The following is a 12,110-nucleotide window of genomic DNA, read 5'->3' on the forward strand; positions in this document are numbered from 1 at the left end:
ACACACACGTACCCATTTTCTCTGCTGTGTGTGTGATTCAAATGTTCCCCAATGTTACCTCTATAACACTACAGCTGGCAGCACAGAATAGATAGTATTTTGTTTTAACCTCACTGTTCAGGTCCTTATCCCAGAGCGGGATTAATAAGATGATGAACTCACTGTGCAGCTCTAGTTTTCCCAAGTCCACTTCTGTGGTGTGGAAAAGGCATACCATAACTGTTATTACACATTTCAATTACATTTTAAACTGTGTACAGAATAGGACAACACCCTCACCTCTCAAACTTGCACGGATGGAGCCCAATGTTAACTGAGACTGCGCTGCCAGCATTTAGGTGATTCCCTTCAATAGTTATCTGTGTTCCTCCAGAGACTGGACCTCTCGATGGATTCACTTTGGTAAAATAGGGGGTCTAGGGGAAAGCAAAAAAACAGTTATTCAAATGCAATGTAAACTGACTTGTGAGGCACTACCATGCGAAACAGTACAGTTGATTTTAAAGTGTTAAATTAAGTTCAGGAGCCCCTTTCTTCTGTATTCCTTGCTGGTCTACAAGCACTGCACTTGGCTACAATTAACAGGGCTTACTGATGCTTTAATTCAAAGGACTGTCTCAAATTGTACTAAGAGGCAGGTAGTTAGACAATCAGAAAAAAACACAAAGGGCCCTAACGTAAAATATGACAAAAGAACGAAGATACAGAAATGCAAATGACAAAATGCAATGTTCTCAGTTGTAATCAAAAACAAATACATACAGCTGAGCACTTGGACCTCTTAAAGGCAAAATTGCCTTCAGTCACTTCTCAGCTCTTCCTTAGAAATGGATGCCAAAGGTAATATGGTGGAATTCACAGGAAACCAGGACAGACATTTAAGATGAGCAGTTTTCAACCCAGAACCTCAGAAAATCTGAGAACAGCATTATTGTTAATCTACGCAGGATTCCACCTAGCCCTACCATGACTACAGCGTCAGTATTTTTCTTTAAAAGAACCAAATTCTGTCCTTTCTTGTTAAATTTGTGATGTATGACTGAAGCTGCAAAGAATAAAGGGAAGAGCAGAGGGATGGCATTGGAACCCATAATTCGAACAGCCACAGGAACTGAGCAACCTTATAACACTCACCACAAAGGTGAAGGATTTAGGCGAGGTGGCTCTGTAATCTGAGCTGCAATCCCTCACACACACTTCAACGTGGGCCTCCTGAACCCTGTAGCCAGTGGCGTCAGAAATCTGGCACACAATCCTGTGAAAGGGGGAAAAAAGGCTTCAGTTAATACAGCAAACAAGCATTGAGGAGTCAAACATGCTGATGAAAATGAATGCCAAGCATGTAGACACCACCCCACACACACTCCGTCTTCATCTCTGTGGCTCTTATGTGTAATAATTTGTTATCGATACGTTTATTTTACTGAATAATTCCACTTAGCAAGGCTTCCCTTACCTGGTAAACAGGACCCCAATGTGTTCTGCCTTCCATTCCAAGTAAACTGTCAAACTGACCCCTGAATTTAATAATTTGCTTAATTTGGGATTTTCACTGGATCCAGGTTTTAAAAACCTAGATGTCTTCAGCTAACTGTGAACTTATACTAGTACTGTGAAAGCTGCAATTTTTTTCAAACTAGAAAATGATATAAAAGGTCTAATTTAGTAGGCGATTAGTTCATGTAAGTGTCCAATTAGGCAACTGAAAGCTTAACTGAAACAAAAAAAAGTTTCTGGGGTTTTTAAAGGACTGGGGGGGGGGGGGGGGGGGGCTTTCACTGAGTAACTTCCAGGCTCTAAAATCAATGAAAGCTTGATCGCTTATGCGAGACTAGTGGTGAATTCAAAGTAAAAGAGTCAATGAAAAATCTTCTTCCAAACAGTATTCCTCAGCATAAGCTGATAGGGGGGGGGGAAATGGTGCTTGTTTTTAACCTTATGTTACGCTGGACAGAACATGCTGGATGGCTAATTAGACTGTCCTGACAGTGAATAAATGTCTGAAGTGGGTTTTTAATTAGATTTGCTTGACTTCTTTTCATCCTGAAACGACTTGCTCCTCCTGTTGCTGCAAGTTATTAATTCTCTCCTTTGTCCACCCTACTGGATGTTGCACAGATGAAAATGAGCTTCAAATGACTGAGGTTTTCCCAGGTTTGAGAACTGTTATCAATTTTCAATTCACTAAGCAAATAAGGTTAATTAAAATTCTAAAAGTGGTTTAAAGAGGGAGAGAGAACTTCATATACAAAGCAGTAGGTGTCTTGTAAAAGGACATGAAGCACATCATTTAATCTACTGGAATTAGAGACATACTGATTTCAAATAAATGAAGCAAACGCTATATATATATACATACACACACACACTGATGCATAGATTTAAAAATGCCAAAATTCTTTTATGCTATGTAGAAAATACTCGGTAGCATCTACAGAAACATCTAATTAAAATGACAAATGTAATTGCAGTCACTAATGCTGTGCAATATTACTTCTAATTTGACTGACACATTCTGTGGTGAAAGCTGTAGGAAGCATTCAGCAAAGCTTAATTAGGGGATGGAAGAGCAGGTTAAACGTGGGCAAAATATCCTTCAGTTATTCAGCCATTCAGCTGTGGAATCAAATCCCTAAGTAGAACAGCAAGCTATGGTTATATTAATATTTAAAAAGAACCTTTGTGAAATGGGTAAAAAATAAGATAATGTACCTATAAGCATAACACAGTAGTTTCGATACACCTTAAACCTATATTTATGAATTACCTCACTCCCCAGTTATTTCCACTGTCATTTCATTCATTTTTGAGAGTGGGGGTGAAAATGAAAAGGGCTCACAGCCCTTTCAGGTCGTGACGTGCTGACCACTCATTTAAAAGGGGAAGAGGAAGGTGGAAGGCAGAGGATGGAAAAAGAAGAAACAGACAGGCAGTGGATCACCTCTGGGGGGAAAAAAAAGGCCATCAATGACAGACGGAAAAGAACCCAGCAAGAGAGGTACAGATAAGGACTCTAGTCAGAGATATCTGACCCTGAAGACAAAGCCAATGAGACTAGGGATGAACCACCACTGTGTGCACAAGATCTGTGATCTGAGGAAACAGGAAGCAGATGCCAAGATTTGACGTATTTCATGGCCGTATGAGACCATCATTTGATAATCCAGACTGTTTTCTGACAGAGGTTACACTGACAGTGACTGAAGTGATGAACTTGTACAGCTGAAGAACTGTTACGGTAATTTAGATCTATTTATCAGTGTTTTGGGAAAAGTAATGAAAGGCAATGATGCGCCTGGCAGTTCACATGTTGGTCCTTAATCAATGCAAACCTCCTTTTCCTGCGAAACTGGACAAAGCTGACAATGCAAAGAAGAGAAAAACCAGTACATACAGAGCTCTTCCAAGTCAACGTTTTAGATCCCCACTGTAATACGGATCGCTATAATTCAACAAACATTTCGCTTTGTTCTAATTTATTTTGTGATAATATGTTTTCTTACTCAAAATACTGAAGAGCGTGTAAAGTGGAGAAACAAGATGATACATTGACACGAGTTATTTTTAAAATACCGGCTGCTGTCAAGGCATGCCTTTGATTCAGAACAACAGAGTAATAACTTACTGCTCAGCGCTGATGTACTCTTCCTCAATGGGGTGACATATGACCTTCCCCACTCTTACTCCTGATTGGATATCTCGGAACTGAAGCCCCAGGTTCTCACCAATGATAGTCAGCCGGGTTCCACCTTGCCTGGGGCCGGTTTCGGGTAACAGCTGCAGAGGAAAGGAATAACGCAGGCAGGTTAGGAGTGTGCTGGCAATGAAAACGAAAGAGGATTGAATACAGCTTTGTCAGAATACCTGAAAAGCCACAAATCAGGATGCCTTTTGGCCCATCAGATTCTTGATTCCATTTCTCTGTAGCCCTATAGCCAATACTTGCTGTAAGGGAATAAACCCACCCAAATAAGAAATCCTCTGAAATCCAGTAGCTCAGAAACGGGAGTTAGAGTAGCCAATCATACAGTATGTACTACCCTGCATACACTTAGAAGATGGGCAAAAAAGTGGCATCTGGTGAAAATCCATGTGAACACAAGGGGAACAATGAATTCACAAGAACTGGAGTTCCAAGCTAGAATTCAACCCACGATGCCTAAATCCCATGCCACAGATAACATTTAAGATCTAATACACAGTTTTCCCTATTATTGGCATATTGAAGCATAATACTTCCTCTGTATGCCTGCACTTACACAACTTTTTACTGTATATGGTCAGACATAAAAACTAAATTCAGATCTGTTTTCACAGTTTTTAAATAAAAAAAACAAACAGTTCTGGTAAATAAAACCGCAGATTTAGACAGCTTCAGTATACAACAGTATACTGTGTTACCGTGCTGTGAAAGCTAGCATAGCAGCACTGAGATACAGAAGTTCAGAAAGGTTTTTTTTTCCCCCCACATAGAATTCTATCTTCAGCAACAATCTCCCAAACAAGTGAAATATATTTACCTATAAACAAAGGTGGTTTGGTCTGCTAAGCATGTACAGTATACTTCCATAAAAAAATAATCCACATCATAACTAAAGATATTAAAACTAAATTAGGTCATTAGATGGAAAAGAAAAAAGGCACAGGGCTTACAAAACTAGACAAGATGCAAAGTTCCACACCCAAACACGAATTTTAGCGAATTCACACAAGAATGTTGCGAAGTACAATCAGCATTCAAACAAAAGAAAGCATTTGTGCCTAATGATAAAACGGTAATGTACAATATGCAACACTGAAGGTGCTGCATTTACTATTTAGCCCATTCAGCTACCAAAAGCTCTGCTGCCTAAGGCATTCTAGGCCTTCACCACTTGGAGAGAGAGTTATGTGAGATGGCAGAAAGCAACTCTGAAGCATAACTTTCACTACAGTTATCCAGAAAATGTAAGTTCTTTAATACTTAAAATAATAGTGTCACTTCATTCATTTTAACACTGTCACTCAGTACCGGTAATGGTATGAACAATAAGTCTGTTTTCCCAAAAATATTCTGACCTTTTATTACTCACCGCACGTGCAGTGCTTTTCGTACGCTTTGGAAAAACTCAGCAATACACAAATCTGAGCCTGTCTGGTAAAAGCTGAACTATTTAGACATCAGAAGTCGGGGCCTGGCAATGTCAATAGCTGACTATAACCACGATTCTCCAAAGTGGTAGCACAAGATGGGCTCAGCACCGCCAGGGGCAAGGCTGGGATTAATCAACCAAGTCGATCTCTTGGGGAGGAAAAAGAGGCCAGCAGCTTTCCAGGCGCCTACGGGCGGCACGCCTCTCTTCCACTTGATGCTGAACCTCTTGTGCTGCACAACGGAGCTTGCAGCACGTCAAAAGATGACTCAATGGGAGGGCAGGTCAGAGGAGTCCCGTCTGCACTTCCTCATTCTCCCTGTGGGAGGGTACAGGGGATGTTGCTGGGAGCCACAACTGGCAACCATTAAAAAAAAATCAACAAAGAACTCAAAAATTAAAAGTTTAAAAAAACAATTTTTAGAAATACCAATTATTTAGCACGTTCATTACTACCAGTATGTCAAAAGGTTTTCCACTTAAATAATTTAAAGGAAAATGCACTTCCACCATGGGCTCCAAAGTGGGGCCTGACAAACCCCAAGCCGGTTATTATATATACTGTTTTAAAAATTGGCAAGATTTCTGCCCTAAATGATAACATAACTACTTAATAGTACACTTCAGTACAACGGAATTGTTCCAGATCTTTAGAAACTGGTGATTTAACAGTGACTTACACTGCTCCTGGGGCACTCCAGAACTTGGGTTTGAGTTCTCCGCACTACAGAACATATAGATGATATTTCAACACTGATTTCAATAACTACAGCACAATAATGCTCAAAAAGAAACATCACTAACTAAGAATCCTTTATAATGAGGGATGGAATCCTTTAGACTCAACAATGAAATAAACCAGAGGACACAAGTGGAACTAAAAGGAAGTGCATTTAAAGCAGATTTATGGGAACTTCCTTACATGAAGGACTTATGGGGGTGTGAGCTACTTTGTTGAGTCTTTTATAATAATTCCTTACACTTTTAGAGCGCTTTTCTGGACACTCCACTCAAAGTGCTTTACAGGTAATGGGGAGTCCCCTCCACCACCACCAGTGTGCAGCCCCACCTGGATGATGCGACGGCAGCCAAAGTGCACCAGAACACTCACTACACAACAGATTGGCAAAGGCCAATGGGAAACTTGGCCAGGACGCCTGACTACACCCCTCCTTTTTTTTTTTTTGAGAAGCATCCTGGGATTCCCATCTGGAGCGCTGCGCCTTTTTACCGTATAGTGTCCCCGTCACTATAATGGGGCATTCGTACCCACACAGACCGCAGGGTGAGCGCCCCTGCTGGCCCCACTAACACCATGTCCAGCAGCAGCCTTAGTTTTTCCTAGGAGGTCTCCCATCCTGGTACTGAGCAGGCTCACACCTGCTGATCTTCAGTGGGCTGCCAGTTTTTGAGTTGCAGAGTGATATGGCTGCTTTGGCTGCTTTCATATACTAAATAGCCAAATAGAATCTAGCAACCAAACACACTAGATTGGCTTCCTTTTGTTTTTAACCTTGTGCTTTCTGAAAACATCGTTTGGTAATTGGCGTTTGTTCCAGCAGATGCCCAGCTGTATCAATTTGTACTCTCCAGGTTTACAACGTAAATATGAATTTGCTCTCAATTGACTTACCTGGCTTAAAAACAACTTGTTTAATAAGGCCTATGCATTATGGAAGGAGGTTTAAAAACATTTTTAGATTAGCAAAAGGCCTGGGTTTTTCAAACAAGTGTCAACGTAGCAATTAGGCACCAAGTTAATTAAACATATTTTTCTCTTCAATTCAGTTATTGAATTCTTAAGAACAGCATACAAAATATGCAGGGATAACAATCACAATAAAGCGAACATCATAAAAAAGGAGACATGCACTAGCTTGAATCTAAACCTAGCTCCTCTTTTTATTACACTCCAAATCCAATAGCCCTCATTTTAATAAAGAAAAATTACCTGACTTCGGAGAAAGGGAAACCTTATAGACCGTCTGCGAAAGCACCCATTCCTTAATTTAAACTTATTACCCCTGCTTCGGTATTACGTCTTTTCAATCGTGAACCGTGTGGCAGCAGGATAATGTGATTTATTTAGTGGAATTATTTCTAATAAAGAGGACAGGTGTGGCATGACAAAACAAATATTGTGACTGATGTGCAGCACGAAGCGGACCTCGTAATAACAATAATGATATAATTATAGGCAATTTCATAGCAAGGCTATTTGTTTTCATCTGCCTTGAAGCATCTACACATAAGGCCCAGCTGCAATCCATGACAGAGCTTTCAAAAACCATCTGATGTCACCGAATTATCATGTTTCATATCATTGTAATGACCAGGAATACAATTAATACCCCATAAGAGATACAGCAGATCCACTTAATCATAAGACTCTTCGATAATACTGTATGCAAAGACAGAGAGGAGATCATATGATGATTTAGTGTTTTCTAAAACATTTTCCCTGACACCTACTGTAGATGGATAAGATCACCACTGTGTTCCACTTTGTATCTTTAAACTTTTTCTTAATTAAATTTGCTTTGTATGGTTCTTAGTGCCAAAGGTTTTTATTTTATTGCAAGTTCGTATTTTGAGGTCCAGCATAAAATACATGATGAACTCCATCCGAAAGTATCAGACCTTAATTACTCTCTGAAAAAGACTGCTCATTATGCATTTTGCTGTGTAATGTTTGCCATTTTTTACAATAATACACAAAACAAAGATCTTTGAGGTTATTTCTCAATATCAGCTATTAATCATACTGGAAAGGAGTCCTGTCAAAGACCAATAACTAAATTTCTTTAGTACAATTGCAGATTTGGCCTTGCAAAATCAAGACACAATGGCAAATATTCTGGAATAATAAAAAATAATGTTTAGCATTAACCTTGAGGAGCTATTCAGAGGCTAGAGGAGCTATCTAAAGGCTTTTTTAGTACTAGAGGTACTAGTACTAGAGGTTTCAGAGGGGAGATGCCTGATGCACCATTTGTCCGTATTTTATTCAGGAATTGTAATCATTTGATCTACATGTAAATAGGTATAAGGTACACAAAGACTCATAATTTGGTCAGTATGTAACCTTTTGGGAACTATACAAAAATATTCACAGTATCTTTATAAAACTAAACTGAGAGTGATAATTGATTTCATTCTTTTTTTTGTGAAATCTTTTAATGATATTATTTCCCAGAGGATAAAGTATAAAACTTGAACTTATTACTCACCTTTCTCACAGTTCCTTGCATTTTCCAGTACAACTCTATTGCCTGGTAGAACCAATAGTGTTTTGAATGTTTATAATACAAATTTTAGATATTGTTTATTATCACACTTGCTTATTGCACAACAATCTGATAGCATCTCACTTGATGTAAATCATGCCTATTCTTCAGATTCTTATCAGCTGCTAATGGAACAAGCATGAGTGAGAAAACAATGTCACACTGCTACATTAGTACTCATAACTATAGATTATCAGGATAAAAATATATATGTCCTCAGGGTTTCGATTAAATTACAGTTAAGTAAATCCTAGCCTTTTTTCTGCATGGTGTACTAATACATTTCAAACATGCATTTAATTAAAATAATTATATCACTTGAGAATGAAATATGGCTCATTGGATTTTATGGAATAATTCCCACTGAAAAGTGATAAAAATTCTACGTGAAAAATGAGATGGATATATTTCAAACACAGTGGTAATGAATTGATCTAAGGATCTCATCTAGCTGTTACTTGAGAAAAGCTGTGGAACTGGCTTTGATAATGTAGAGTAGTAGGATTTTCTATATTCACATCCCTTTTGTGTAAAGAAATAATTTGTTCTCAGTTTTAAAGGCACATCCTCATAGTTCCACCTGTGCCCTCTGGTTCATGCTTCACTGATAACTCTGAGGAAGCTGCCAGAGTTGTCTTTGTCTTGAAAGATTTTCAGGGTCCTCATCAGTGTTCTGTGTGGACTTAAAATGGTCTCCCTGTGTGTGTTTTCACCAGGTGCTTTGGTGTCTTATCCCATCCCAATGTAAAACTTGGGCTTGACAGTAGAGAAAAATAGAACTAGATGAGCTAAACTGGCCAAATAGCCCCTTCTTGTTTGTGGTAAATGTATTTTGAATGGATTACAGAATGTCTGTCATAGCAGTTGGGCAATATTCTGCATGACAATGTTACTATCAAGGAAAAAAAAAACATGACATGACTATTGTTCAGTATAATTCTTACATGACTGTTGATGGGTATCCCCTTTGCAGATACGCAGTGCAATAATTGTGAAGTTGTTTCTCAGAAGTCTTCCTTCATGAGTTAAAATTCTAGTTTAAGCGTACAATTTTATTCCTTGAGCTAAAACCTTGTATATACAACTATTTCAAATAATTGCTTGCTTGGTGCTGTGGTCTAACATATGATTATACATAACACAACATAGTATCTTCAAGCCATGTTGAAAAAATACTCCTAACTCATTTCTGATACTGCACTGAAAACAGACTGCCTAATTTTAGTTGATTACACATTTAAAAACAGATAAAATATAGGGACCAATAATAAAGAGCTCCACTGTTCCCAAAGGAGCAACATAAGAACTTCATTGAAGTTAGAGCCTGGAATAATTAAAACATAAATCCAACCCTTCTTTCATCTTCTAGCTGATATGTTAGACTAATCATCTGAAAACTCCAGATTCAAAGAAGTTACTACATTTAAATCTACAAAAGCTAATTCCTTCTAATTGCATATTTTTACTGATGTTCAGCCAGAAACAAAGCTGAGAGATTTTTTTTTATTTTCATATGAATAACAGCTTAAGGATAACAGTTGAAAAACAAAAGGGATTGTAGTGTTTAAGCTTACTGGAGCAAAGGGTTATAAAAAAGGCAAATAATATAGAACAGAGATTAGTTTTAGTTGGCAAACCCACCTCAAAGTTTACAAAAAATATTTTAATGCAGAACATATATGGACTTATGCATTCTAGAGGTTCGTAACAAATTCCAAATAAAAGACGCGCCAAAAAAAGACTTGGTCTCATAGAGGCTCATCAACCTTGATAGAGCATTCCACTGTCTAGACACAGACCCCATCCTCTCCCTAAATGAAGGAAGGAAAGACCTAGGAATGGTTTGCAGTAGTTTCATTTGTGGGCTTTAAGGGTGATATACAGAATGTCATTAGAATACATAGAGACTGAGTGTACATGCACTCAGAGTTACATCTTTCTGAACTAAATACATTTTCAGAAAACTTTCTTCTGATGGTTGATTTCCAAAAATGTAACACAAATTGGGTCACAAAAAAGATGATTGCATTTTGTCAATATTTAATAAGGAGGAAAGCCTGAATAATTGGATGGCTGTTTTCAAATTTATAAAAGCTGACACCAAAAGCTTCCTTTGAAGAGGTAGTGTGCATGCATGTGTGGGTGTGTTTGTGTGTGTCTGTACAGTTCAGTTTACTGCTTGATGGTAAAAACATAGCTAAACAAGACTTATGGGACTGGGAACTGGCAGCAAAATCATTTGACTTTCACCAAGAGCAATGCCAGCGATAGCAAACTGGACCTTAATTGGTTTCAGTGGGGTCATTTTAAATGTAACTCTACATCCCCACAGAAAAAAAAGACGTATAAGAGAAACTTTTAATGATGGCACATTTCTTCATTTTACATTTGGATTAGAATTTGATATAAAGTGCAGGACATGAGCATATACTGTATATATATTTAAAGAAACTCTTCTGGAAAGCACCTATCTTTCTCTAAAGGATGGTAAGCAGAGATATTAACATTATAGATAAACTCTGTTCATATGCACCTTAGATTGATCTGTCAAAACATATGAGGAGTAATACTATCCTGAGCCATAACAAATCTGGCTGTGCAAGCTGTACAGAAACACACTGAAAGTTTCCCAATTAGAAGGTATCTGCCAAGTACAGTACACATAGCTTCTACTAAAAAATTAATATAAAACAATATATGTGTATATAAGAGAATACAGGGCTGTTGTATAAAAAGTTTATAAATTGGGAAATGTTTGGATGCAGAAAATGTAACAAAGATCCACTTTAGACTCAAAATGCATACCGAAGTTCCCTTCTGCTTATTGTAAAATCAGAAGGGTACCTACTAAGCAATTAATAAAATGAAGTCTATTGCCAGTGGTATTTTTTCAAGGATCAGAAAGTTGGTGGGAAATACATTTAAATCATATACATATTTCATGACAACTGAACAGGAATGGTTTTCAATTCGAAAAACACTTTATAGATGACTGAAATCTCTTCAAAAAAGCATACATGTGGTACAGAAGAATAATGAGAAAGTAGCTCTTTTCAGAAGTCTTGGGGTCTCCACAGTTGTAGGGAAAATAAGAACCAGAAAATCTGAGCTAAATACTCTAGATGAAGCTAAATTACTGGATAATCCTTCCTTAATGTACTAGTCTCAGTGCCTGCCATGACAGAAAATGTAGTTTTAATAAATGGGAAACCTTATTCAATGAAATTTATAAATTCTCCCAGAAAGAAAGAATAACATTCAATTTAGCAGGAAGGATTGGAAGGCTATAGGACATTATATTTAAATCCTTTTAATATCTGAGTAAAACCTGATGGAATTCTAACACACACTTAAAAGGTACTAAAGATGGTTATTTTAAATTGTCAAGTGTCAGTGTGTGGCCACATTCATTGCTTCTCTTTCTGTACTATTATAAGCACTTATTGCATGGTGAAAATGCAATTTTCTAGCTACACTTTTCCCACAGTAAAACACTTGTATTAGTGCCAGGAATTGGAAATATTTAACTGTTGCATACTTTTCTTTGCCTCAGATTAGGTGTCCAGTCAAATCACCACACATTTTGTACCAATTGTTGCTATGCTAAAATATGGGTGCATATTTCAACCTTAATAGGAAAGATCTTGTTTAACTGGAGTGACAAGAGGAACACCTTGAAACTTGGGATTTG

The 12,110-nt window shown here is 37.8% G+C and overlaps 1 protein-coding gene across 1 annotated transcript in view; it reads right to left on the bottom strand.

Annotated features, from left to right (window-relative positions):
• plxna1a (plexin A1a) overlaps nt 1–12,110 on the bottom strand; it is a 278,302-nt gene that overhangs the window by 40,833 nt on the left and 225,359 nt on the right. Inside the window, exons 13-15 of the mRNA XM_006631093.3 lie at nt 3,626–3,777; nt 1,135–1,255; nt 280–416 (exon numbers count right to left, since the gene is read on the bottom strand). Of these exons, the coding sequence (XP_006631156.2) occupies nt 280–416; nt 1,135–1,255; nt 3,626–3,777 (410 nt within the window). The remainder of the gene's footprint in view (nt 1–279; nt 417–1,134; nt 1,256–3,625; nt 3,778–12,110) is intronic.

Source organism: Lepisosteus oculatus, chromosome 4 (assembly GCF_040954835.1).
Source record: "Lepisosteus oculatus isolate fLepOcu1 chromosome 4, fLepOcu1.hap2, whole genome shotgun sequence".
In the NCBI taxonomy this organism is placed as follows: Eukaryota; Metazoa; Chordata; class Actinopteri; order Semionotiformes; family Lepisosteidae; genus Lepisosteus; species Lepisosteus oculatus.